This window comes from Pimephales promelas, chromosome 17 (assembly GCF_988280905.1).
Source record: "Pimephales promelas chromosome 17, fPimPro1.hap1.1, whole genome shotgun sequence".
NCBI classification, from domain to species: Eukaryota; Metazoa; Chordata; class Actinopteri; order Cypriniformes; family Leuciscidae; genus Pimephales; species Pimephales promelas.
This window is the reverse complement of record NC_142785.1, coordinates 28103571-28131356: the sequence shown is the minus strand read 5'-3', so window position 1 is coordinate 28131356 and position 27786 is coordinate 28103571. Positions and strand designations below refer to the sequence as shown.

Below are 27786 nucleotides of genomic sequence, written 5' to 3'. Positions count from 1 at the left end.
TTTATAGAATGACCCTTTAATGTACTTGTTCTCTTTAGATATTAGATATGCTTCTTGGAGTGCTCATTAAATGGCCCTGAAAAGTAATGACTATCTCACGCTTTCTTCTTCTGAAATAACATATTACCCACAGGCAGTTGCCTCATGCCCCTGAGAACCCCACCGCAGTGTTAAGCACCTCAGAGAAGAGAGCCATAAACCTCACGTGGGCCAAACCTTTTGACGGGAACAGCCCTCTCATTCACTACATTCTGGAAGTATCTGAAAACAGTGAGTTAAGACCTCATGTGGATCATTAATCTTGATTAGTTGTGTGACACTGATATGTGTCTTGTTATTAATTTCACTGATGATGTTCTGAAAGTCATAATAATGTTAAATATTATGAAAAAAGTTGTTATTAATTAAAAGTTATTAGTAATATAATATGATCAACATAATTTTGTTTTTAGTAAACTAATAATAATAATTATTATTACTATAATATTAATACAATTATGTGTGCCATTATAATAACAAACATCAATGAAAATATTTATTTGTAGTAGTAGCTGTGGTATTAATAAAACAATCTAAACAAAACTAATTATTATTGCTGTTTTTATTGTTATAATTTATTTTTATTATTATTATTATTATTATTATTATTATTATTATTATTATTAATTAAAATAGTCATATAATCAGCATTATTATTATTAATAAAATAATATGAATACAATTATTTGTTTTTCATAATAACATAAACATTCCTATTATTATACATAAACATTCCTTTCTTTATAATTGTATTATTATTATTATTATTATAGCTAACTAATCATTTTTTACATTGTGTTTTTTATTATCAAAATAATGTATTAAAACATACTAATGAAAGTATTATTATTTATTTATGATATATTATTATTTATTATATATTATTATATATATTGATTATATTTATTATTTTCTTCATATGTTTCTGTTCTTCGTATCACCTTCTGGGTTTTCTAACCAACAAATAGAACAACTAAACTTGAAAGGCTCTTCAGCGGCTATACAGGACCTGAAGAAAATTGTCCTATGAAATCCTCTTTTTTTATTTTTAAGAATGTTGGTTTAGTTCATTGTGTGTCCTTCGTTATCTGCTCTACACAGACGCTCCTTGGACGGTCCTGTTGGCTAACATTGAGCCAGAGTCGGCCGCTGTAACGGTCAACGGGTTGATCCCGGCACGCTCATACCAGTTCCGTCTGTGTGCCGTCAACGACGTTGGCAAAGGCCAGTTCAGCAAGGAGACTGACCGGTGAGCTGATCACGGGGTCCTAAAGCCCGTTGAGTATCATTGCTGTGCCCTGTTTGACCATCGAGATAACACTATCACTCTGTCACAGCATGTGAAAATTGCCTGTGCTCTCATGGGACAGTGTCTGAGAGGATTTATCTGTCTGAACGCTCTGTGTATACGGCTGTATTTCTCTTGGATGTGTTTATGTGTGTCAGTGTATCTTCCAAGGATCAGTGTAATCAAAGCCCTCGGCATGTAAAGGAAGCTTTTCAACACTTAAATTAGACATTCAGCAAATGCCCCCATCAGAACGGACACAAATCCCTCTGGTTCTCCAGAGGTTTGAGAAAAAACCTCTTTTAGCTACGATAATCCCAACTCAGAATATACCGGGCGAAACCAGCCTTTATAATAGAGAGATACAGAGAGATCATTTTACAGCTGTATTACATCTCAGACTGTATATAGCACTGACGGATCATTTGCACTTGGAGTAAAATACACTCACCTAAAGGATTATTAGGAACACGAACACCATACTAATACTGTGTTTGACCCCCTTTCGCCTTCAGAACTGCCTTAATTCTACGTGGCATTGATTCAACAAGATGCTGAAAGCGTTCTTTAGAAATGTTGGGCCATATTGATAGGATAGCATCTTGTAGTTGATAGAGATTTGTGGGATGCACATCCAGGGCACGAAGCTCCCATTCCACCACATCCCAAAGATGCTCAATTGGGTTGAGATCTGGTGACTGTGGGGGCCATTTTAGTACAGTGAACTCATTGTCATGCTCAAGAAACCATTTTGAAATGATTCAAACTTTTTAACATGGTGCATTATCCTGCTGGAATTAGCCATCAAATGATGGGTACATGGGTGGCCATAAAGGGAGGGACATGGTCAGAAACAATGCTCGGGTAGGCTGTGGCATTTAAACGATGCCCAATTGGCACTAAGGGGCCTAAAGTGTGCCAAGAAAACATCCCCCACACCATTACACCACCACCACCAGCCTGCACAGTGGTAACAAGGCATGATGGATCCATGTTATCATTCTGTATACGCCAAATTCTGACTCTACCATCTGAATGTCTCAACAGAAATCGAGACTCATCAGACCAGGCAACACTTTTCAGTCTTCAACTGTCCAATTTTGTAGCCTCTTTTTCCTATTTGTAGTGGAGATGAGTCGTACCCAATGGGGTCTTCTGTTGTTGTAGCCCATCCGCCTCAAGGTTGTGCGTGTTGTGGCTTCACAAATGCTTTGCTGCACACCTCGGTTGTAACGAGTGGTTATTTCAGTCAAAGTTGCACTTCTATCAGCTTGAATCAGTCGGCCCATTCTCCTCTGACCTCTAGCATCAACAAGGCATTTTCGCCCACAGGACTGCCGCATACTGAATGTTTTTCCCTTCTCACACCATTCTTTGTAAACCCTAGAAATGCTTGTGCGTGAAAATCCCAGTAACTGAGCAGATTGTGAAATACTCAGACCGTCCCGTCTGGCGCTTAATGAGAAATTGAACAAGTGTTCCTAATAATCTTTTGAGTGAGTGTAAGTCCCGCCTTCCAAGTAAAAGAGCCAATCGTCAATCAGCAATGTCATCGCTTTTTTTTTGTGTTCCTGACAGTTCTAGACTGGACCAACCTGGAACACCAATCATGTTCTATTTGTTGTTTTGGTAGTTGTGACGTTTGGAGTCATTTGGCATTTCCTCAAAAAAGAAAAGTTCAGAACCATGCATCTTTCATATAGTATATTGTAACACAGCTCCCTGCAATACTCGATTCTGATTCAGACCGCTCAAGTGGGTACTTATTGAGGTAATAAAACATGTCAAATTGAGATTTTGTGTTCAATTATTGGCAAGTGGCAGCCTAATATGCCAGATAATTTTGTAGTGGGTTCTTGTATCACCTTGAAGAGGTTTCTTTTGCATAACTATCTGCTGACAGTACACTATCCTTTAGCCTCCCTCGGTAGGGCTCAAGCCCCCCCCCCCCCAAACGCAATCAAATAATCACGTATGTTCACCTTCTCTCCTCAGGGTCTCTCTTCCAGAAGAGCCACCCAGCGCTCCCCCTCAGAACGTCATTGCCAGTGGCCGCACCAACCAGTCCATCATGATTCAGTGGCAGCCACCACCAGAAAGCCACCAAAATGGCATCCTGAGAGGATACATCATCCGGTGAGACATGTTTACTCATGTCTGGGGTCTGATTGTATCTTATACCCTTAGTTTTTTCTATGTTTTACACTTATTTCACTCTCAATCTTCTGCTGTCTGTTTTTCCCAGTCAACGCCAATATGATTCTTTTCCAGCTGGTCTAAATTCTCTTTCTCCACAGCAGGTTTGAGGGGAAATTTGATTGTATTGTATTATTTCAAGGCTACTCCAGGATTTGAGCACTTCAGGGCATTTTCCTCCGTCAGTGATGACAGTGAAATGGACTTTTTGTTCATTTATTTATATATTTTTCCCTGTTCATCATTGAGGAAAGCTGAAGGCCGTCTTTGATATTGCAAACCTTGGTCACTCGCCCCATATGGTCCTCGGCTCAGCTCAAAGAAAACGTACAGAATGGCATGACATTTCTAGAGTGGTTCTTTCTCGCCCCCTGTTGCTCATATATGGTACTGCGGTACAAAAACCAACAGACAGATCTGATTATGAAGAGTAGATGAGATGAGGTATATTTTTAGAAATGCTTATCAGAGCCCTTCAGAGAGTGTTATCTCGAGGAAATGTTCTCCTCTGTCAAAGCTCTGTCCGTTAAGATCAGAAAATCTTTGCATCTGTCCTTGACACTAACAATATAGCCCTCTGCTAATCTCAGGTATCGCCTGACCGGTCTGCCTGTGGATATCCAGTATAAAAACATCTCCAACCCTGATGTCACCAACCTCCTGCTGGAGGATCTCATCATCTGGACTAATTATGAAATCGAGGTGGCGGCCTATAATGGAGCTGGACTAGGTGTTTACTGCCATAAGGTTACAGAGTGGACACTCCAGGGAGGTGAGGGTTTAGATCCGATTCATTCATTCATACACTAATGTTCAAAAGTGTGTGGTCAGATTTAAAAAAAATACTAATAAATTAAGACACTGATACTTTTATTCAGCAAGAAATGATTAAATTGATGAAAAGCAACACTAAATAAATGTGTAATGTCACAAGATATTTCTATAATAATAAAAGCTGGTATTTAAATTTTTATGTGTATCAGAGAATCCTGAAAAAAGATTTTTAAGAGGAACAACTGGTTTCAACATTGATAATAATGTTTCTTGAGCAAATAAAAAAAAATGTAAATATATTTTCAAATGTAAAAACAGCTATTTTAAATGATGATATTTCACAATATTATTATTTTTACTGTATATTTGATAATGCAGACTTGGTGAGCATATTGAGACTTTTCAAAAATATTAAAAAAGTAACAGACCCCAAACTTTTGAAAAAGAGTGTATGTTTGTTTGTATGTTTAATTTATTTATTTGGATTTTAAAAGAATGCTTCATCCAAAAATGAATCATTTACTAATATCTGTCATAAATTATATTATTCCAAACTTGCATACTGTTGTTGTTGTTGTTGTTGTTGTTGTTGTTGTTGTTGTTGTTGTTGTTAATTTTTCAAATCAGTGTTTCACAGTCATTTCCATTCAGTAGTAAAAACAGACAACCCCCCCCCAAAAAAAAATAAATAAATAAAATAAAAATAAAACATAGAATGCACTAAATTCTTGTGCAGTTCTACGAGAGAGCAAACCAAAATATACATATTTATTTATTTAATTTTTTTTACTGAAAATCAAAGTTTGAGGTCACTGTGAACTGTTACTGTACGTGAAAGAGCTGTGTATAAATTATTTAAAAACAATCCCTTTTGTGTTCCTTTAAAAAAATGTCAGTGTATGAGTTTGGAACAATATGAGGCATATTTTGGTAATTATTCCTTTAAAACGCTACCGTTTAGTCGTCTAAAATCTACAGTATAATTTGTGAAAACAGAGCTGATTATTTTCTCATCAGTTTTCTGGGGTTTAGCATCTGAAATGTGTTACCTAAAAAAGAAGTCTCATTTGTTTCCGTCTCTTTCTTCCTTATTCCATTTTACCTGTCAACCAGTTCCCACCATCGCTCCAGGCAACGTGAAAGCAGAGCCCGTCAACTCCACCACTATCCGCTTCACCTGGACAGCCCCGAACCCGCAGTTCATTAACGGCATCAACCAGGGCTACAAGGTAAACGCTGAAGGAATGAGAAGAAATCAGCATTCAGATCTGATCCAAAAATGCATTAAACTTAGCGTTAGAGTTTGTTGAGGAGCTTTCATGCAAGGGTAACCAAAGGTCCAGAATTGATCCTCTTGTTACTCTAGTTCTTTAAAGCCAGACGGTGTCTGGAAAGAATTGTTTAGGACAATTACAAAATGGAGACAGTCAGCCAGACACATTAATCTTAAAATAGCTTATTAGCTAGGTTTAGATTCGGTCCCAGGCAACATCAGCTGGGATTGGAGGGAATATTTGTCTGCAGGCTTTTTCTCTCTCTCTGTGGAGTCATTCCAGATCAATCTTATAACTCTCATTCTCTTTTTAGTGCCCTCAGAGGAGAGTTTCAAGTGTCTATAAACTTTGAAATGCCAAGTAATCCACGGTAGTATTGGTACAAGAGAGGAAATCTGTGACTGTTCAGCCATTGTCAGAGGGAACTCACTTAGAATCAATCAGGCTCACTGATGGTGTTATTTGAACAATATTTAGAAATGTCATTTCTAAATTAAGTAATTGTGCAAAAAATGTGTCAACACAAAGGGCAGTTCAGTCTAACAGACCAGTTTGGTACACACGTGTATGTATGTATGTATATATGTGTGTACACTCTGGTTGTTGGGTTGTTTTTAAACCCAAATGCTGGGTTGTTTTAACCCAAATTTGGGTCAAATATGGACAAACACAAATGTTGGGTTAAAACAACCCAGCATTTAGAGTGTATATATGTACACAACACACACCCATATACAGTATGTATGCATATATACTGTATATAAACCAAAATACTGTATATAAATAAATAGTAAAGAAGTAAAGCAAAAAAAAAGTTACAAATAAATTAAAACTGGATAATTTACCTTATTCCCTCATTCTTTTTAGCTGTTAGCATGGGAGCCAGGAAAGGAAGATGAGATGACAGTAGTGACAGTTCGGCCGAACTTCCAGGACAGCGTTCACGTGGGCCACATCACCGGCTTGAAGAAGTTCTCGGAGTACTTCACCTCTGTGCTCTGCTTCACCACACCTGGAGATGGTCCTCGCAGCTCTCCACGACGCCTGCGCACACATGAAGACAGTGAGTGCTGTTCCCACACGCACGTTCTCACTCAACATAATTTGTTGATTCTTGAACAACTTTCCTGTCTGAAAATATAATTCTAACCATATCCCTACCCCATAAGGTATCCCTAAAACAAGAAGGAAATGATAGGTGAATAACATTGATGTAGAACCTGGTTGAAATACTATACTTCACATAAACTGTAAACTAGTTATCCTAATCATCCCCATATATACCAATTGGCTTCATCACTGTCTCCTCTCCACCAGTAAGCTGGTGTGTGGTGAGCGTTCTGGCGCACTATGGCAGCCGTCGCATCATCCAGGTGGATGCTGCACATTGGTGGTGGTTGAGGAGATTCCCCCCTCTATGTGAAGCGCTTTGAGTGTCCAGAAAGGCGCTATATAAATGTGATGAATTATTAAACATTTCCCTCAAATCTGATTGGTTGATTGGAATGTTGTTCCAGGATCAAAAAAGATTTTGATCCAGGAACATGTTGGTAGAATCAGGTTCTGCCTCAGTTGTTAATTCATCACAGGTACAGTAAGTTGCGATGGCATTAGCTTTTGGATCTCAGGAGTATGTGTCACCAACCGTTGAAGCATTACATTTAAAGGGATACTCCACTTTTTTTGGAAATAGACTCATTTTACAACTCTTCCAGAGGTAAACAGTTGAGTTTTACCATTTTTGAATCCATTCAGCCGATTTTCTGATATTCAGAAGAATATCAGTAACCAGACAGTTTCTGGTCTCATTGACGACAATAGTATATATTTTTTTCCTACTATGGAAGTCAGTAAGACCAGAAACGGTCTGGTTACTGATATTCTTCTAAATATCAGAAAATCGGCTGAATTGATTCGAAAACTCTGAGGGAGTTGTAAAATGAGCCTATTTCCAAAAAAAGTGGAGTATCCCAGTTTAAGTGAAAAGGAATGGCAGGTAATATCCACCAATATAATTCAATATGTGGTTTGAAACTAGTGGAAATTGCAGGTTAGTGTAGAACTGCTACTATTCAGGTAATTAAACACCATGTTTTGAAAGTTAAGATCATGGCTTAATGAATGGTCTGACACTTACATGTGTCATTATATGATTACCGTTTGACCAAAATCATGCTCAAATCGCGTTTTTTAAGCCGTATTATTGATGATCAGTGCTTTCAAGACCAACCATTGGAAGCAGGATAACCTATGCCCATGTTTTAATGGAAACCACACTCACATCTCCAGGTATTCTGTACCTGTGAAGGTCTCACAGCCTGATCCCTGTCCTGTATTTTCAGCTCCTGGTGCTGTGGGTCACCTGAGCTTCACTGAGATTCTAGACACTTCTCTCAAAGTCAGCTGGAGAGAACCCAATGAGAAGAACGGCGTTCTGACTGGTGAGATTTTAATCTATTATTAACACACATTTTTATCGAAGAAATATTTTTTTCTTTGCTCCGTTGATGACTTCTTCAGAACCAATCACATATCAAGTGTATGAGACAGGATTTCTTTGTTGTTTGCTAGATTGTCCAGAATGACTTGCATGTTATTGTGGGCGAGCAGTTATAGTTTTTTGAACAATTTTAAAGCTTATGTTTCTTGTTAGAAGCAACAAAGCTATTTGTGATTATTGGATGAGAGGCGCGCTACAAATAATGTTTTTTTTTTTTTTATGTAGGGAAAAAACGTAGACCTGGCAACCCTTACTTGAACTACTTGTGAATCATTTTATGTTGCTAGTTTTTAACTATTAATGTGTTTTTGTCAAATTAACTTCCCGTAAATTCAAAACAAGAAAAATGTTCTTCACAGACAGTACGAGTTGCAGTCTGAACACGTTTTTCCGCCTCTTTTGAATGAGAGGATATAATCGGCCCTGGTCATCGGCAGTTTTTAAACAATCGGCTGATGGATAGTGAAAGCCCTTGCTTTTATCGTGCATCTCTAATATTATATTTGTTTCCTAGGGTACCGTATATCATGGGAGGAGTACAACCGTACTAACACTCGGGTTACACACTACCTGCCTAATGTTACTCTGGAATACAGAGTCACTGGACTAACCGCTCTCACCACGTACACCATTGAGGTGGCCGGAATGACCTCTAAGGGTCAGGGTCAGCTGTCATCTTCAACAATCTCTTCAGGAGTACCACCAGGTAAAGCAGTGAATGCTTGAATGCACACACCAGCCAAAACAGTTTTGGCAAATTGCACATTAAAACCAGACCGGAAAAAGGTCTGGAATGCTAACAGGAGAAGAGAAAACGCACACATACTCTTCTCTGTCCCTGAACCAGCTTTAGACCACCACTGGTTTTAGGAGCTCCCATTAAAAGGACTACAGAGGGTTATAAAGTTAAACGTCTGAGCTCTCGTTATTGCATCAACGCAGCACAAACACACGGACGTGAAGTTCACTGTTACGACTCCCAGGCCAGAGATCATTTCGTCTTTATTGTTTCATTAGACAGTCTATGGATTCCAGACTCAAACCTTGTACGAACCGAACACATTCAAGAGTAAATGTAGACGTTTAAAGATGTATGAATCCTGAACTCTCATAGCGTCGCGCCACGTAGCCCTTATTAAGTTATACAGACCCTGCTGCTTTCATGACATTCCCCCCAGTGTTTTATTGGAGGCATATTTCAACTTATGATAATAAGCTGGGGAACAGCTGTGAGTGTGGAAGGATTTGTACCACCGTTCTCCTTCATTTCTGCCTTTCACACAGACATTTAACAGTGGGAAAACTACAGAAACAGTACATTAGTGCTGCTTGCTAATTGTTATGGTGTAAAACCATCCCAAAAAAAAAAAAAAAAACCCTGTACCAGTACCCGTGCTACAACTCTGAACACCCTAGCAACCACCCAGAACACCCTAGCAACCACACAGCCATAGTCAGGCAAACACCTCAGATACCTTAGAAACCACTCAGATCACCATAACAAACAACAACACACTAACAGCAACGTCAAAACACTGCCAACAATATAGCAACTCACATTTTATTAATAATAAATAAAAAAATGTTACTGAATGAGAAAAATTTATCATTTATTTAGTTTTACTTCATCAAGTCTTATCTTACCAGAAGAGGGCGCCATAACACAGCTAAACATTTTAACACTTCACTACATTCTTTTAATACTTAACCTTTTTTTCTATTTAAGATTTATTGCAAAAATTATATTCTGGATTAAATAAAACTAAAGAACTTCTTGCATTGTAAACTATAACAGTCTATTCTCTCTTGCGATACAGAGCTTCCCGGGCCTCCCACAAACTTGGCCATCTCAAACATCGGCCCTCGATCAGTAACCTTACAGTACAAGCCAGGATATGATGGCAAGACTTCAATTTCTCGTTGGCAGGTGGAGGCCCAGGTGGGTCACTCTCTATTTAAGGGGGTGATGCTTTCACAATCTAGACTTGATCTTTGCCTGAACACTTGCATGAATCTCTCTCTATTGTCTTCTGCTTTCAGGTGGGTATCATTGGAGAGAATGAGGATTGGGTGATGGTCCATCAGCTGGCCAATGAGCCTGATGCTCGCTCTCTGGAGGTCTCCGGCCTCAACCCCTATACCTTTTATAGGTGACTTTTATTATTCAAGCAATTTTTTTTTTACATTTTATTGTTTATATATATATATATATATATATATATATATATATATATTATATTATATATTTATATATATTTATTATTTATATATTATGTAATTATTTTTTTATTAAGATTTATTTAGTTGACTATGCAACAATTCTAATTTCCGTTTAAGTTTTAATATTTCATTTTATATTTTTATTGTGCATTTTATTTCAGTTAACGAAAATATTTTTGGTAACACTTTAGTTTTGGGTCCAATTCTCACTATTAACTTGTTGCTTATTAGTATGCATATTACTAAGAGATTGGCTGTTTATTAGTACTTATAAATGATATACGTATAAATGCCTGACTTATTCTGTATGACCATAGCCTTAATCATACACAATACTTATTTAATTAACTGTTAATAAGCATTTATTAGGTGTTTATTGAGGCAAAGTCTAATAGTGAGAACTGAACCCTAATCTAAAGTGTGAGCATATTTTTTAATGGTTTTAACTTTACTTTAAGTTAACAATAACAACACTGTTGGTGTTGGATCACCCAAGATGGATGTCAATGTATAAATGGCCATGTTTATTTGGATTTGCAGGTTCCGTATGCGTCAGGTGAACATAGTGGGCACCAGTCCACCCAGCCAGCCTTCCAGAAAGATCCAGACCCTTCAGGCTTCTCCTGATATTGCCCCCGCAAATGTCACCCTGCGGACAGCCAGCGAGACCAGCCTCTGGCTCCGATGGGTGGTATGTTCTAGATCTGGAATCTAAACCATACACATGACACTGAGACACAAACTCACTCTCTCATTTATGACCGTCTATCAGCCTCTTCCTGAATGGGAGTACAACGGGAACCCTGATTCGGTGGGATACCGTGTGCAGTACAGCAGGACTGGAGCTCAGTCTAAAGCCCTACTGCACGTCATCGCTGACCGCTTGGAGAGAGAGTTCACCATCGAGGACCTGGAGGAGTGGACGGAGTATGAGGTCAGAGTTCAGGCCATCAATGGCATCGGAGCAGGACCGTGGAGTCAACCCGTACGCGGAAGAACCCGAGAGTCCGGTAAAGAGAAACAAGGCTTCAGAAGTTTCAGTAATCTAGAGCTTACCATGTCTATTTAATGCAATATTTTATGAATAATTCATTTTAATTATACTTAAACTTATTTTAAACTCACTAAAGACCACATAAATAATTGTATATACGTTTTATACATATACATACATTTTATACATCATTTTATGATTATTTAATCAACTTTTATCATAAGTCACATTACAATGACTGTAGATTGGTTTATTGTTGTTGATGTAATGATTAATGGTCATTCTGTAATTAAATGATTGATACATTAATATAGTATACAGTACATCTTCATTCACAAGAGTGAAAATATAAATTAACTATTTTAAGGCCAGACTATCTAAATGGAACTATCCATTTTATAATATGGAATGGAAAATTGTTTAAATGATAACATATGTTGAGCTCAATGCATATCTTAAATCATTTATCATATATGGTCTGTGGGCACAGGATTTCCTGTTAAAACAGACTGGGCACAAATCTACACACACATGCACTGACTTCCTCTGGACCACCTCTTTTTCCCCTTCTCAGCTCAGTCTCCGTGGTTACCAGAATTCAGGGAAGCAAGTTTGGGATTAATAAGCGGGTGTTGAGGAAATTGGTAACACATGGGGCTGTACACATGACTCCCCTGATTTTTCTTTAGCCAATCAATCGTGCACTCCGTGTCTGGGGATTTGTGCCGCAGAGTGATTCTCTGTTACTCCCCCAATAATGGTCAAAATCTGGTGTCTTCCAGACCTCTCTGCCTTTGATATGTGTATAGCCATCAGCACACGTAATCCCCCCCCAGAACACACACACACACACACACACACACAAACATATACAATGAACATATTCCAGCCCTATTGGAAGGACTTGAGGGCTTGAAATGCATAGGCTTATTCAGAAAGGCTAATGTATCCATATATGCAACTTCCGGCATGAAATGGGAAGTTGCGATAGTCTTTTCTTCTTTATTGTGTATATATGAGTGAAACAGCTTCTCAAACCAAACAAAAAAGTGCGGCGAGGACTTGATTTTGTCCTCTAGGAATTGATTAGATGGTTGTGGTTTGGTCAATCTCATGTGAGTGACAGGTTGTTCCACCCTCGTAGGAAACTAGTCATCAGAGAAGAGTAGAGATGAGTCAAGTCACCTTTTTTATATAGTGCACAGCGTTACAGTGATAACAGGAAAATGATGCATTTCTGCTGTTGTAAGTCAGTTTAGTGTTGATTCAGTTCCATTGTAAAAATCAGAAATTATTAAATTATAAGTCTATAAAGCTGTTCGGCAAAAAAATAAAAAAAATAAAATGTCATCGCTCAGTTTAGTTTTCATACAACAGCGTCAGTACAGACAGATCAATAATATTATTTTTAATATTAAGTTTCCCCAACTAAGCAAGCCAGAGGCAAGGAACCCAAACTCAAAAGTGACAGAATGGAGGGGGGAAAAAGAAACCAAGGAGAAACCAGACTCAGTCGGGCCAGTTCTCCTCTAGCCAACAAACGAACATGGTGTGATTATGATTCAGGCTTCATCACAATTCAGAATTCAGATCGGGATCAATAGCATTAAAATATTCATCCAGATTGCAGATGTTGCTGCAAGAGGGAGGGGAAGTTATGGGCACATAAATAAAAAAAAATAAATAAATATGATATGCATTGATAAATTATTTATAATAAATACCGAAATACTCCAAAAAAAAAAAAAAAAAACAAGAATCGTCTATTTTTGATTTCATGAGGACTTTAACTAACACATCTGTCTTTTATCCACATCTGACTTTAACCAATCGTTCTGTTTTAATGCAGTCCCATCTTGTGGTCCCACAAATGTTTCTGCATTTGCCACTACCTCCAGCAGCATTCTGGTCCGCTGGTTTGAAGTTCCCGAAACTGATCGGAATGGACTTATCCTGGGCTACAAGGTCTGTGAGAAACAAACATAAACACCATTCTTTGAAGCAAAGTTGCAAAAACGACATCTTGAATACATTTGAGTGCATAACACATGACCAAAACTGTTTTGTTTTTTTCCCGTACAATGAAAGTGAATGATGACCGCCGCTGTACACTTCAACTTTGATCTATACGTTCTCTTTTACACTTTCAGGTGGCATATAAGGAGAAGGATTCAGACTCTCCACTACAGTTCTGGACGGTGGAAGGAAACGCCAGCCATAGTGTTCAGCTGACCGGACTGGGGAAGTATGTTCTGTATGAGATCCAGGTGCTAGCCTTCACCCGCATCGGAGACGGCCGACCCAGCTCTCCTTCAATCCTGGAGCGAACCCTTGATGATGGTGGGCATGGCAGTACATAAATAAATACCTGCCTTATAATATACTCAGATGTGTGTGTATGATAAGACTGTTTGTTTTCCAGTTCCCGGGCCGCCTGTCGTCATTCTGTTCCCTGAAGTCCGGACCACCTCGGTCAGACTCATCTGGCAGCCACCTTCCCAGCCCAACGGGATCATACTGGGTACAAGATGTTGTTTGCTTGTTTGTCATGTGTGTCGTATGCGTCCATTTCTGTTTTCTGGCATGTTTGTCTTCTGAATGTCCACTTTTTACCATCATGACATTTAGCGCTATTCTATTCTATAATATTCACTAACGACAGTAAAATAGACCATCGTAAGTCAATTTATTGCAGTAATTCCTCTCTCAACCAGTAGAAAATGCTTTGAACACCTGATTGTGCAAGAAAAAAAAGTCATGAACCGGAAAACCGGCTTAATTTTGAAAAAAAAAAAAAAAAAAAAAACGTGATTTAAATTTGTGGTCAAACCTCCACCATAAAGAGAATTATTTACCCTTACTTACAATACCATTCAGAATTTTTAAATGGTTTTGAAAGTCTTATGCTCAACAAAACTGCATTTTTTTTTTATCAGAAATACAGTAAGAATGGTAATATTGTCATTTCTAATGTAATATATTTAAAGATATTCATTTCACCCATTACTTCAGTCTTGAATGTTACATGATCCTTCCTAAATCTTTCTAATATGCTGATTCAGTAATCAAGCATTTATTTATTTATTTTTTATCATGATCAATGCTGCTTTATATTTTTGCGGAAACTGTGATAAAAATAAAAAATAAAAAATCAGAACACAGTACAAAAGAACAGCGTTTATTTGAAATATAATTATTTTGTAACATTATAAATGTCTTTACTGCCACTTTTGATCAATTTAATGCATCCTTGCTAAGTAAAAAGTGTTTACAATTGCTTTCAGTCTTGAACGGCCCCATTGTAAAATGAAATCACATTGGTTTTGCCTGTTTGTGTTTCCTCTAATCAAGAAACAAGCCAAATGTGTTGCATTCTCTCAATTGCACGCAAGGAAAGTCCTGTTCTGATCTCTGTGACGTAATCGGTTCCTTCCTCAGCCTATCAGATCACATACCGCCTGAACTCCACCAATAGCAACACGGCCACGTTTGACGTCTTGAACTCCAGCGCACGGCAGTATACCGTCACCGGACTGAGGCCGGAATCCGTGTACGTGTTCCGTATCAGAGCGCAGACACGCAAGGGATGGGGAGAGGCAGCAGAGGCTATAGTGGTCACCACAGAGAAAAGAGGTAATGCACGTTATCATCAATGGAGCAAGAGACGTTCAAAACTCATCAAAGGTCTTATTTTGACTTTCATGGACCTTATTTCATAAAAACTAGACACACATTCTGTAATTCATCTGTGCTTCCTCTCTCTTGATAAAGCCCCCATCGCTATACAAATAATCTTATTGTCACAGGGTCATGTAATCTGTCACATATCTAGAGTGTGTGTTTGTGTGTCTAAACGGAGATGTTTACAGTCCACTGAGGACCAAATCAATCTCCTCTAGCCAGTTCCGGTTTGGTGTGGTTGGTTTGAGACGTCTGGCGGAAGTTTTGCTGCACTGATTTCCACTCAGGCGAAAGACACATTCCTCTCACAGAGCATCGTAATCAGACCTCGGATTATTTATGCAGTGCACTGATCCAGTGTGGAGATCACAGGTTTTGACTATGAAATATGAGACTCATAAATGTTTTATGATCTAATGTATTTTTTAAAATGTTCACTTTTTTCAGCAGGATTATAAGTGTGAAGTGAAGCAGAGATAATATTGCATGAATATAGACACACAAACCAATAGAGTTATTTTTAAGTGACTATTTGAAAAAGTAGTTAGCTTCACTAAAATTACTAACCAAAAAAGTAGCTTTAATAAATTAGCTTCAAAATATTAAACTATTTAAATTGTCATTTTCTACTTACTATCGCTATTTTTAAGACTTTTTTTTATCAACAAAAACTTTTTGTGATGATCTATATATTCGTTCCATTTTCATCCATCAGATTATGTAACTATATTTTACCATTTAATTCTGCTTTCAGAGCACAATAACAATGAAAAGATCTCAGTTAATGTTAAATTAAATTAGGTTTTACTTAATTTTTGAAAGACTTAAAATTGGTGAATAAATTATTTGAACTAGTTAAACGATTCACATAAATGATTCACGTTGAATAAACTGATTCACAAAAATGCAAATGTTTTGGATGTTCCAACACATCCAAAGTTTGTTTATTGGCTTGGTTTGATTACTTTTCAAGTCTATTTATGGCTGACCTCTGACCCCCAGCTCGGCCCCAGCCCACCAGCCGTCCCACAGTCCCTCAGGAAAACGTACAGGCACGCAGCGTGCTGTTGTCATGGGAACCAGGCAGCGACGGTTTATCACCGGTCCGGTATTACACAGTTCAGGTCCGAGAGCTGCCCGAGAAGAACTGGACGGTTCATTCTGCTTCTGTCAGCCATGACTCCAGCTCCTACATCGTAGACAGGTACAAATAACAAGTTTGAAGCATAAAGTCACAGTACTTCACAGCACAGTTTTTCCATAATGATTAGCATTACTCATCATGTTAGTCATTGTAACTTTATACTGGCTTTATGCAAAGCATATTCTGATTAGCATCCTGTGTTTTGACTCGCATGTGTGATTTTTCTCTCAGACTGAAGCCCTTCACCTCCTATCAGTTCAGAGTGAAGGCCACTAATGACATCGGAGACAGTGACTACAGTGAAGAGAGTGAAGCCATCACAACACTACAGGATGGTTAGAACACTTAACCCTTTCCACTTCTGTACTTTTTATCAATGCTTTATTCTGGATGCACATACACACACACACAACTATAGCGAGTTATCTTCTTAAACATTTTAAGGCATCATAAAAGTTTCAAATGTTCTTAGCAGGTTTCCAAGATGCATAAGCTGGTCTCTCAATCTATCCAGCTGGCAAGTGACCCAAACCCTTCTTAAACCAGCAACAGCGTACAGTAGGTTGCTTAAAATAGCCTTTTGTGGTACAGTAGTTATGGCCAAAATCAAAGTTAGCATCTCATATGTTCTCTAAACAGTGAATGGAGTAGAAATCGGCTGCTCATGAATAAAAAAAGAAAGACAAAGATTGGGAGAATCTCAAACAAATTTCTTCAAAACTAAACAGATACAATTACTGTTTACAAGCAAACACTTAGCAGCATCACTTGGTTCTTCTGGTAAAGCACACTGGACAAGATCTGTTTTAAATTACAGTTTTAGTCAATTTGAGGCTAAAAATGATGGGGTGGAAACTCGCCGTTTCTTAAAGATGGATAAAAATAGTTCAATATAACTTGAATGGATTATTTTGTCCAATATTTATATGTATCAGTAAAATTTTATTTTATTTTTTGAATGAAATTAATACATTTATTCAGCAAGGATGCATTAAATTGATCAAAAATAACAGTGAAGACTTTTACATTGTTACAAATAGTTTCTATTTCAAAAAAATGCTGTTCTTTTAACCTCTTAAGCAAAGAATCCTGAAACAAGTGTCACAATATCACAAAAAATATAGCAGAGCAACTGGTTTCAACATTGAAAATTAAAAAAAAAAAAGTCAAATCAGCATATTAGAAGGATTTCTGAAGGATCATGTGACACTGAAGTAATGTTGCTGAAATAAATTGCATCTTAAAATTGAAAACTGTTATTTTAAATTGTAATATTTTTTTTCCCTGTCGTCGTATTTTTGATTAAATGAAATCAGCCTTGGTGCCATTTAACACCATATTCTTCTCTACATGGCTCCGCCTTCCTCTTTCTCTGAATAAATAGAGCCGAGTCATTCTGTGTGTGATGTGCATCTCATGAATTGACCATTATGCTGCACACAGATGCTCTTCTGCCTGTATTACCACAGTACTGTTTTATAGCCATAGGTTTAGATGCTATTGTGTTCCAGCAATGACATCATTGCTGGAGGCAGTCGAGTAAATGAGGTAATACAGTATCTCTGGTTGCTACGAGACTAAATGTTACCCAAGCAACTCTAGTGAAGAGAGACAGGCCCTTCATAATGCCTGTTTAAAGCCCCGACGCAGCAAATCAGGCTGTAAGACAGGCTTGGCATGTTCATCAATGCAGTGTTTATGTAGCGTAAGACATTGTAGCTGATGCGGCAAAACATTCACAATGATTCCAAGTAGTTAACGTTCTGTCTCTGTCTATTTAATTGCATCTCTTGCTCTCTCCAGCTCCAGATGAATCTCCCACAATCCTGACTGTCACGCCACACACCACAACCTCTGTGCTGATTTGCTGGCAGGTAAGGGGGCGGGGCTTTACGCTAATACATCTGCATCAGCCATGCTTTTCCATCAACGGTTTGTAATAACAGAGCAGGAGGGCACAGTATGTATCTTAAACACACATTCTCAATATCACCCCTGAATTATAATTTGATCTCTGGATCACGTTTTTATCCATTCAGGTGGAAAAAGGTAAATGGTTCCTCTACCAGAACCAGTTGTTTCACGCTTTATTAGGGGGAATTACTCAGATTTGATCGTTAAACTTGAGCTCTAAATTTGCAGGAGTTTGATCTGATGGAGCAAAAAATTATCCCTTCGGATATTAGCAACGAACAGTACATGTGTTTACACAACCGTCAACCGCAAACACAAATCAAGTGGCAAAAGCTTAAAGGCTTAAAAGCTCATCTTTTTTTCTGACAATAGCAGGACAAAGTGAAATTAGTGATGCACCGAAATGAAAAATCTGGGCCGAAACTGAATATTTTGGATTCACTTGGCTGAAAGCCAAAACCAAAAATGCTTTAATATGATTTATTTTTTTATTTTAAATGAATTTTTTTGTATAATTGTATTGTATTATTTATTTATTTATTTATTAAAATTCATTCATTTTAATAATGCTGAATTAAAAAAAAAATTCAAGCAAGATCAGTGAACAAGAGGGTATAGTGTAATTTGCCCAGCGTTCCCCGGCACGGCTATACCACATAGGGCTATTCGTTGGAAATTTCTGTGCATCCCTAATTGCAATTTTGTGAGATGAACAGAACACGAGTAGCACAGAAATTCCACACCTCACCTTTAATGACACTGTTGATTATGTGTGGTGACATTCAGCCTGTCGTGTCGTCCTCAGCCCCCTCCTGAGGAGAAGATTAACGGGATCCTGCTGGGCTTCCGAATCCGATATCGGGAGTTGCTTTATGATCGACTCCGAAGTTTCAGCGTTCACACCATCAGTGGTGCTTCAACCAGCTGGGCAGAACTGACCTGTAAGCATTAAACATTCTGACGATTCCCTTACTAGCGACATATGGTGAGACGTGACCCAAAAATTAACTATGCAACATAATTACCAATGTTGAAACCCTTTTGTTGTAGTGCTTTTGCCTTTTTTTTTTTTGTTGCACCTAACCAAAAAAATGAGCTCAAAAAACTTCCCCAGGTATCATTGTAGTTAACCAAGCAAGTGTAACTTTTATATATTTAAGCTAATTTCTCACTCTTATTATTTTTCTGATCATATCTTCGTCATAAATGTCCTCCACTTTCTCTCCTGCAGCTCCATATAGTTTGCGGAATCTCAGCGAGCCGTCCCTCACTCAGTACGAGCTGGACCGTAAGTCACTTCCTGTTTGTTCTTGCAATCTGCAATTTTTTTCCTCCCATTAAATTGATATATGATTGTGTCTAATGCAGCACATGTCAAGTCTTGCTTAAGAGTAGAGAATATGCAGCCTGGATGTTTAGGCTAGCTGCTATCAGCAGGCCTGTTCTCACCTCCTAATGAAGTTAAGAGCCGGGTCTGGTTTCTCTCTGCCGTCAATAATGTCTGCAGGAAGAGCAGTATGTCAAATGAGTTCAGATAAGCAGACGGGCTCATCACTTAGACTGGGAGCCGGCATCCTGAGTCAAATTTAATAAAGAAAAATGGTCCAGAAATTAGAGCATAAAACACATTATTTATTTATATATATAGTAGATAAAATCTGTGAAGTGCCAACTATGTATGAAGAAACTGTTATTTGTATTTTTTGCACTTTTGTAGATCTTATGAAGCACAAGCGATATGAAATCAGAATGAGTGTGTACAATGCTGTTGGTGAGGGACCTACTAGCTCACCACAGGAAGTCTTTGTTGGTGAAGCAGGTAAAAACTTGTATTACAGTTATGAAGTCCTTTCTTTGCTGACAAATGAAAAGGAACAGAAATTCACTTCACATCGATGTTCTCTCACAGTTCCCACTGCCCCGCCTCAAAATGTGATCATCCAATCAGCTACCGCCACACAATTTGATGTGACGTGGGACCCGCCTCCGCTGGAAACTCAGAATGGAGACATTCAGGGTTATAAGGTCAGACTCTGGCGACTAAGTGGAAAATGCCTTTAGTGTGACTTGCTTGTGTATATTTCTAAGTTGTTGAATCATGGGGTTTTCTTACTAATGTTGACTATTTAGGCTGGATTCACATAAAAACGCGTAGAAAACGCTGAGCGCTTCCTTTTTCCAAAGCGCTAGGGCGGTTGCGCTCTGGTTGGTTCTTGTCACGTGACCTACTGTGCGCTTATGGCGCGCTTGCGGCATTCTGAAAAGTTGAGATGTTTTTATCTCGATTATCACCGCGACCGCGCCGCTTCCATTTTGAGCGTGCATACCGCGCGCCTACATTTCAAATAACGAACTTGAGCACGCAAAAGACGTGATATGTGAACAGGCCCTTATATCACTTGGTGGAAATGACACTTTTTGAATAATTACAAAATTCTAAATTACAACTTAAAAGATTTTTCGAATGATTCAGCTTCAGTTTTATAAAACAGTTATATCATATATATTTAAAAATGTACTAATTTGTATTTTTCATAATGGATTTTCATATTTTAAAATTGTCTGGGTTGATTACACTCAAATCTATACATAAAAAGGCCAGGTTACAATAATAAATGAGACAGGGAAAATGCTTCCAAGAGTGTTGTAATGTGACCTTCATATAACAAAAAGGGGAAAAAAAGAAATTGTCTTGGGACGTGAAAGTGCTCGGAGTTGTAGAACGCCTAAAATAGACGTACAGAACAATAATATGAGTGTGACCCATTGTTTTCTTATCGCAGATTTTCTTTTGGGAATATCAACGGAAAAACGAGACTGAGAAACTGCGGACACTCTTCCTGCCAGAGGGAGGGGTGAAGCTCAAAAATCTAACGGGCTACACCACCTACATGATCAGTGTTGCTGCTTTCAACGCAGCGGGCGATGGGCCACGCAGTCCACCGACCAGAGGAAGAACCCAACAAGCTGGTGAGGAAACTTAAACAAGTTCTGTCCTCTTCCAGGACCTTCATGCATATCTCAACAAAAACACTTGCTCTGGGTTTGTTAAGCACATATTGTACCAAATTCTGGAAGGCCACTATGGTATCTGCCTGATAGCCCTCCTTTTTCAGGTTTTAAAGCGGTCAGTAATGCCACTTATTTTACAGTAAACACATGGGCAATCAATTGGGAGTTTGGAATTGTGGAAACTATTTCAAATGATTTCATTATTTATGTGTCTAAGACCTTCTGGAATGCGAGACGCTGCTGACAAGTGGCCAAGAAATATCAAAAACTCAACAATCTATCATGCTTCTAATCAGTAAATCTGCTATATGCATTTGTTTGTGTGCTTAAAGTTCGGTCTGATGAAGCAGAGTTATTTCTGCTTGTGGTTTTCATTCAGCATGCCTGTGAGTTTGCTCAGAGCGACTGTGGGACACAGTCTTGAGATTGTTCTCTTCCCCTGGAGTCTAAAAGAAATATGCTTTTCATTGGAGTGCCAAAAGACGTGACCGTTTTTTGTCATCTGATATTGTAAAGTGGTCTTCAGTGTCAAAATGAGTAGATTCCAGGCTGTTTTGTTATATGTGGGCTTTTGTTTTCACCATATTTGCTAATAATTCTAGAAGGGAGAGACGAAGAAACAAGTAGTTTATAATATGGCATGTAAAATGATTTTTGAAGCAAATGTGACAAATATGATAAACTTCACCACTAAGTATAGTCTGATTCTCAAGGGAATGATTCTTATGAACTGGTTCATAATCAATCAAAGACACTCACCAGTCATCTAAAAAGTTAGTTTTCAATCATCAGAGGTTTTAATTAATTAACACCTAACTTGTTTATACATAGGTATTGTATGTTATGCTGCTGTCACTTTAATACACAGATCTAAAATACACATGCTTTTCAATTAATAAGCTTACATAATGTTGGAAACATGTGATGTCACGTGAGCTTGACCACAATAGAGATAAAATGTTGCAAAAAATAACTTTTTTATATGTAGTTAAGATTGTGTGTGGTTGAAATATTATTAAAATTCTTGAGAGCATTGTTTTTCTTCATAGCTTGACAGTTGTTAGTATCATGAATTGCTCGGTAACACTTTACAATAAGATTCATTCGTTAACTACCTTACTAAGAATGATCAATTCTTCAGCATTTATTAACCTTAGTGAATATTAATTTCAGGATTTTCTAATATGTCATTAAAATCAAAGGTTGTATTGTTAACATTAGTTAAAACAGATGAATAAATACTGTAACAAATATATTGCTCATTTACATTTATTGCTATTAGTTATTAATACATGTGGAGCTTAAGTATATAGACTCTTGCTGATTTATTGTACTTCCTTTGCTATCTTCTCACTAGCTGTGTCATCTTCCTCTCTTTCATCTAAAATGATTTGTCTCTGTATTATGTCTCCTCTTTTAAATTTTCCAAAGAATGACAGGCAATTCTACGGAGGCGTATTGCATTCACTTGAAGAAAAAAAATCTACTCTGTTTTTCTGAATTAATGAGTTAATTTTTCATGAGAAAAAAAAAATATTTCTCTGTTTTTCTGAATTAATGAGTTAATTTTTCATGAGAAATTTTTTTGCTCTGTTTTTCTGAATTAACGAGGTAATTTTTCATGAGAAAAAAGTTTTTTTTTTAATCGTTAATTCAGAAAAACAGAGAAAAAAAAAATTCCATGAAAAATTAACTCATTAATTCAGAAAAACAGAGCAAAAAAATTTCTCATGAAAAATTAACTCGTTAATTCAGAAAAACAGAGCAAAAAAAAATTTCTCATGAAAAATTAACTCATTAATTCAGAAAAACAGAGAAAAACTTTTTTTCTCATGAAAAATTAACTCATTAATTCAGAAAAACAGAGCAAAAAAATTTCTCATGAAAAATTAACTCGTTAATTCAGAAAAACAGAGCAAAAAAAAATTTCTCATGAAAAATTAACTCATTAATTCAGAAAAACAGAGAAAAAAATTTTTTTCGCATGAAAAATTAACTCATTAATTCAGAAAAACAGAGTAGATTTTTTTTCTCATGAAAAATTAACTCGTTAATTCAGAAAAACAGAGTAGATTTTTTTTTTCTTCAAGTGAATGCAATACGCCTCCATACAATTCTGTTCTAGCTGTGTTTTACTCCAAGAAGGGTTTAAAGTCTCAATCGGGGACGGCAGACGTGTTTAAGCCATTGAGACTGTCTGTCGTGTCTCTCCTGATCTGCAGATGTTTTCTCTTTCAGCTCCCAGCGCTCCCAGTTTCATCCATTTCAGTGAGCTCACCACCACCTCTGTCAACGTGTCGTGGGGCGAGCCTGTCTTCCCTAATGGCATCCTCGAGGGTTACAGACTCATCTACGAGCCCTGCATGCCTGTGGATGGTCAGTGCCTTTCTTGTTTCTTAAGCTTTTGCTTAAAAGTTCATTTTTCCAACAACTTACTAGCTTTACTAGATAATCAAGAGTTAATAACTTTGCTTCTATTTTCAGAACCTTGCTGTCATTTTTCAAATGTCTAGACACAAAACTCAAAACAATTATCACTTCTAGTTGTAACACAGGCTGTCTAATGTTCAAAACATTGCATTGTGCATTCACATCTTTAAAGATATCTTGCACTTGCACAATTATTGGTTCAAAAACAAATTTACTCTGAAATACCATTAAAACGTCTCGGGTTATGACTATAACCCTTGTTCCCTGAGAAGGGAACGAGACACTGCGTCGAGAATCGACACTTTGGGGACGCTCCCTAAGCGTGCGCCTCTGAAGTATGAATGAAACTAATCCAATCCTGATTGGTGTTGCGTCGTGACGTAACATGTGACGGCATACCCGGAAGTATAAAAGTGACGTTGTCACAACACACACTAGCCTCGCGATGAAGCAAGACGCTCTAAGGCCTAAAGGGGGCGTGGCAGAACGACGCAGTGTCTCGTTCCCTTCTCAGGGAACAAGGGTTATAGTCATAACCCGAGACGTTCCCTTTCGAGGGAACTCTACACTGCGTCGAGAATCGACACTTTGGGGAACGAGTGCCCACTAGGCCACGCACCGAATAGGCCTGTCCTGGAGTAAAACTGTCTAGGCACTCAGCAAGGACTGAGCACCTGTGCACCGGGTGTACTGGGAAGGCTGAGACTGTAAAATTTTATGAAAGTATGTGGGGTAGCCCAGCCGGCTGCCTCGCAGATCTCCTAAAGAGGTACTCCCGAAAGAAGGGCCCTAGAGGAAGCCATGCCTCTAGTTGACTGTGCCCACAAGGTAAAAGGTGAAGGCAAACCGCGCACCTTGTAAGCCTCAGTAATAGCCTGGACGATCCAGTTGCTAATAGTTTGTTTGGTTGCCGGGAGCCCCCTCTTAGGTGACCCAGAACATACTAGTCCAATTGTTCCAACCTTCTCCAAGAAGAGGACCCCTCAAGGTACAAGCTCAAGCTCTGACTGGGCAGAGCAAGTGAAGCCTCTCCACTTCCGCCGACACATGAGGTGGAGGATGGAATGCCTGAGGGACTATAGAATGAGCCGTATTCAATGGAACTTTAGGCACGTAGCCCGGACTCGGGTGTAAAAAGGCCTTCACTCTGCCAGGGGCAAACTCCAAGCAAGCTGGCATTACTGCCAGGGCTTGGAAATCTCCCACCCTCTTAAGTGAGGTAATTGCTAAGCGAAAAGCCATTTTCAGTGTTAAGTCCTTAGGCGAAGCCGACTCTAAAGGTTCGAAGGGGGCACTCTACTTTTGGATAACCCCTCCAGAACTATTGCCAGGTCCTAGGCAGGAACCCTGGACCTGGCTGCCGGCCTCATCCTCCAAGTACCAAGGATAAACCGAATGACCAATTGGTGCCTCCCCAGAGGCCCATCACTTAACGGTGCGTGGAAAACCGCAATGGCAGCCACGTACACCCTAAGCGTGGACGGGGAGAGACCCTTAGAGAAACGATCTTGGAGAAATCCCAGAACTGAAGCCACCGGGCAGTTTACTGGATTTAACCCAAGTTCTCTACACCAAGTGACAAACACATTCCACTTGAGGTCATATAATCTCCTGGTGGATGGAGCCCAAGAGCTAAGTATGGTTTTCTCAACAGGATGTCTGCCCCCTGATTCTGAACCCCCGGAATATACATTGCTCTGATAGAGAGTATTTTCCCTTGGGACCAAAGGATAATCTGATGCGTCAGTCTGCACAGAGGGCGCGATCTGATTCCCCCTTGTCGGTTCAGATAGGCTACCACTGACCGTACTAGGACGTGGTGACCTTTGATGTCTGGGAGGAAGCTCCTCAAAGCCCTGAACACAACCATCATCTCTAGGCAGTTTATATGCCAAGAAAGATGATGGTCCTGCCATAGACCCCTGGCAAACGGTCGTCCATGACCGCGCCCCAGCCAGTGAGGGAGGCGTCTGTCGAAACGGTTTCCCGGCGACATGACACTCCCAACACTGGCCCAAGGTTTCTTCCATATTCTCAGAGAACAAAGGCATCTGCGCGTTACTCTGATCATACGAAGCGGATTCCCTCGGGAGAAAACCCCTTGGTCTTTAACCACCACTGAAGGGGCCTCATGTGTAGCAGGCCCCAAAGGAATGATGTTGGATGTCACTGCCATGAGGCCCAGCATTCTTTGAAATTGCTTCACAGTGATGGCCTGGCCTAGCTTTACCCTGGATACCATCGTCAAAATTGACTCGATACGTGCGGGAGACATGCGTGCCTACATCGTAATCGAGTTCCATATGACTCCCAAAAATGTCGTACACTGGGATGGTTCTAGCACACTCCTCTTTGCATTGAGTCTCAACCCCAATTTCAGAATGTGGCCAAGGACGACATTTCGATGCCGAACTGCCATTTCCCGAGACTGAGCCAGAATGAGCCAGTCGTCGAGATAAATCAATATATGGATGTCTTGAAGTCTCAGTGGAGCAAGGGCTACATCCATAAATTTGGTGAATGTGCAGGGAGAGCGTGCTAGGCCGAACGGAAGAACCCGATATTGGTAAGCTTCGAAAGCGAACCTCAGGTATCTCCTGTGACATGGAAGGATGGAGTGAAAATAGGCGTCTTTTAGATCTATCGTGACAAATCAGTCCTCTGATCTGACTCACGATTACTGGAGTTAACCGTTCGAACCTGCACCTCCCTATTCAGAGATCGGTACAAAACCCCGAGATCTAGAATTGGCCTTAACCCCCAATCCTTCTTTGGAACTATAAAGTACCGGGTGTAAAACGCGGACCCCCTGTCTGAAGGAAGAACACGTTCTATGGCTTCCTTTAGCAGCAGAGTTTGAACTTCTTGTTCCATCACCTGAGCCTGCTCTGGGACCACTGTAGTCTGTACCACCCCAGAGAACTTGGGGGGCGGTGTGCAAACTGCAGTCTGTACCCTGATTCTATTATATGTAGGACCCATGCAGATATGCTTGGGAAGATGATACCATGCCTCTACAAAATATACTAGGGGTACCAGCCTCTGGAGAGTGGCCTCTGGTTTTTTTTTTTTTTTTTTTTTTTCTGTTTTGTCTTTCGAGAGCATCTTTCTCGACTTCCTGAAGCGGAATACCGGCAGGCTGTAGTCGATATGGATGTTTTGACCATAAACGATGCTTCGTTATAATATTTTCGCTGGAAACCGATGTGGCCCGAAGCGTCGCTGACGGCGGGCAACATACATCGTTTCCTGTTTAAAAATATTCAGGCCCCATATAGATATATTGGAAGGTGTAGCCATTCTGCAAAATCTACTAAGGGAACCAGCCCCTTGAGACCGACCTCGGGTGTCTTTCGAGTCCCTGAAGCGGATGACCGGCAGGAAAAAGTCGAGAAAAATTTTGTGACCACAGTCGGGGTGAACGACACAGTGTGCGTTTCGCTGGAAATCGATGTGGCCCGAAACGTTCAAAACGGCGGGACAACATATATATTTTATATATATCTTATATATATTTATTTATTTACTATATATATATATATATATATATTATTTATTTATTCCTAAACCTGTCGACGATTGAAGTTACAGCGCCGGAGAACAGGCCAGTTTCCCTTATTGGAAAGGAGACTCGTAATTTTCACGAGAGAAAATTTGCCTCGACAAACGAGAGATCCGAGTCAAAGTTTCCGTATTGCAATGCAGACCTTAAATCTATGCGCTGCAGTCACAGAATCTTTATTGCAGAGTAGACTCGTAATCTACACGCTGCCTCGGCAAACGCAAGAATTTAGGACACTGGGTTTGGAAACACGGGACGAATGCGGTTCATCCCCCGATCTCATGATCTTTTAGTGGAGATCGGGGAAAAACGGCAAACTCCGGCGCTGAGGCTGTGACCCGTGCCGTAAGAAACGCAATTTATTTAAACTTGCGTTCCCTCCTCATTTTGTGGCCAGCTGAAGTTCAGTCTGGCCACGGCACGAGTCACAACCTCACCAGTTCCTCATATGCTTGGCCGTGAACTGGCGCGCCTAACTCACGGTCATCCGTATCGATACTGAGCACGTCTACTTCCTTGGAAGCAGAGAGCCTGAGTATCGGGACCTGATCGTGGTCAGAAGAAGCCGCGGCGCGGACTTCTGCGCCACTCACAGGGGCTACGGGATCATCAGACGATGAATGAGAAAGTGCCTCAGCAGTCTCATTCTCGTCTGCAAGATCCCGCTGTGAACCCCACGATCTCAATCGCCGCGCCGCCTCAACGGACGCGGGACCAGAAACGCAGGGAACGCAAGCCTGACCGTGCTCATCAAAGCA

At 39.4% G+C, this 27786-nt stretch overlaps 1 protein-coding gene across 7 annotated transcripts in view; it reads left to right on the top strand.

Moving 5' to 3' along the window:
* sdk2b (sidekick cell adhesion molecule 2b) overlaps positions 1 to 27786 on the top strand; it is a 328267-nt gene that overhangs the window by 278662 nt on the left and 21819 nt on the right. For all 7 annotated transcript variants that reach the window (XM_089122340.1, XM_089122336.1, XM_089122334.1 and 4 more), the window contains 25 exons: positions 134 to 270; positions 1141 to 1288; positions 3323 to 3463; positions 4114 to 4295; positions 5411 to 5526; positions 6439 to 6634; positions 7914 to 8012; positions 8586 to 8777; positions 9889 to 10010; positions 10112 to 10221; positions 10832 to 10982; positions 11064 to 11301; positions 13135 to 13250; positions 13436 to 13625; positions 13708 to 13806; positions 14724 to 14918; positions 15969 to 16170; positions 16342 to 16445; positions 17914 to 17984; positions 18830 to 18965; positions 19256 to 19312; positions 19742 to 19843; positions 19934 to 20049; positions 20808 to 20994; positions 23275 to 23412. In XM_089122340.1, coding sequence (XP_088978466.1) covers positions 134 to 270; positions 1141 to 1288; positions 3323 to 3463; positions 4114 to 4295; positions 5411 to 5526; positions 6439 to 6634; positions 7914 to 8012; positions 8586 to 8777; positions 9889 to 10010; positions 10112 to 10221; positions 10832 to 10982; positions 11064 to 11301; positions 13135 to 13250; positions 13436 to 13625; positions 13708 to 13806; positions 14724 to 14918; positions 15969 to 16170; positions 16342 to 16445; positions 17914 to 17984; positions 18830 to 18965; positions 19256 to 19312; positions 19742 to 19843; positions 19934 to 20049; positions 20808 to 20994; positions 23275 to 23412 — 3545 coding nt within the window. The remainder of the gene's footprint in view (positions 1 to 133; positions 271 to 1140; positions 1289 to 3322; positions 3464 to 4113; positions 4296 to 5410; positions 5527 to 6438; positions 6635 to 7913; positions 8013 to 8585; positions 8778 to 9888; positions 10011 to 10111; positions 10222 to 10831; positions 10983 to 11063; positions 11302 to 13134; positions 13251 to 13435; positions 13626 to 13707; positions 13807 to 14723; positions 14919 to 15968; positions 16171 to 16341; positions 16446 to 17913; positions 17985 to 18829; positions 18966 to 19255; positions 19313 to 19741; positions 19844 to 19933; positions 20050 to 20807; positions 20995 to 23274; positions 23413 to 27786) is intronic.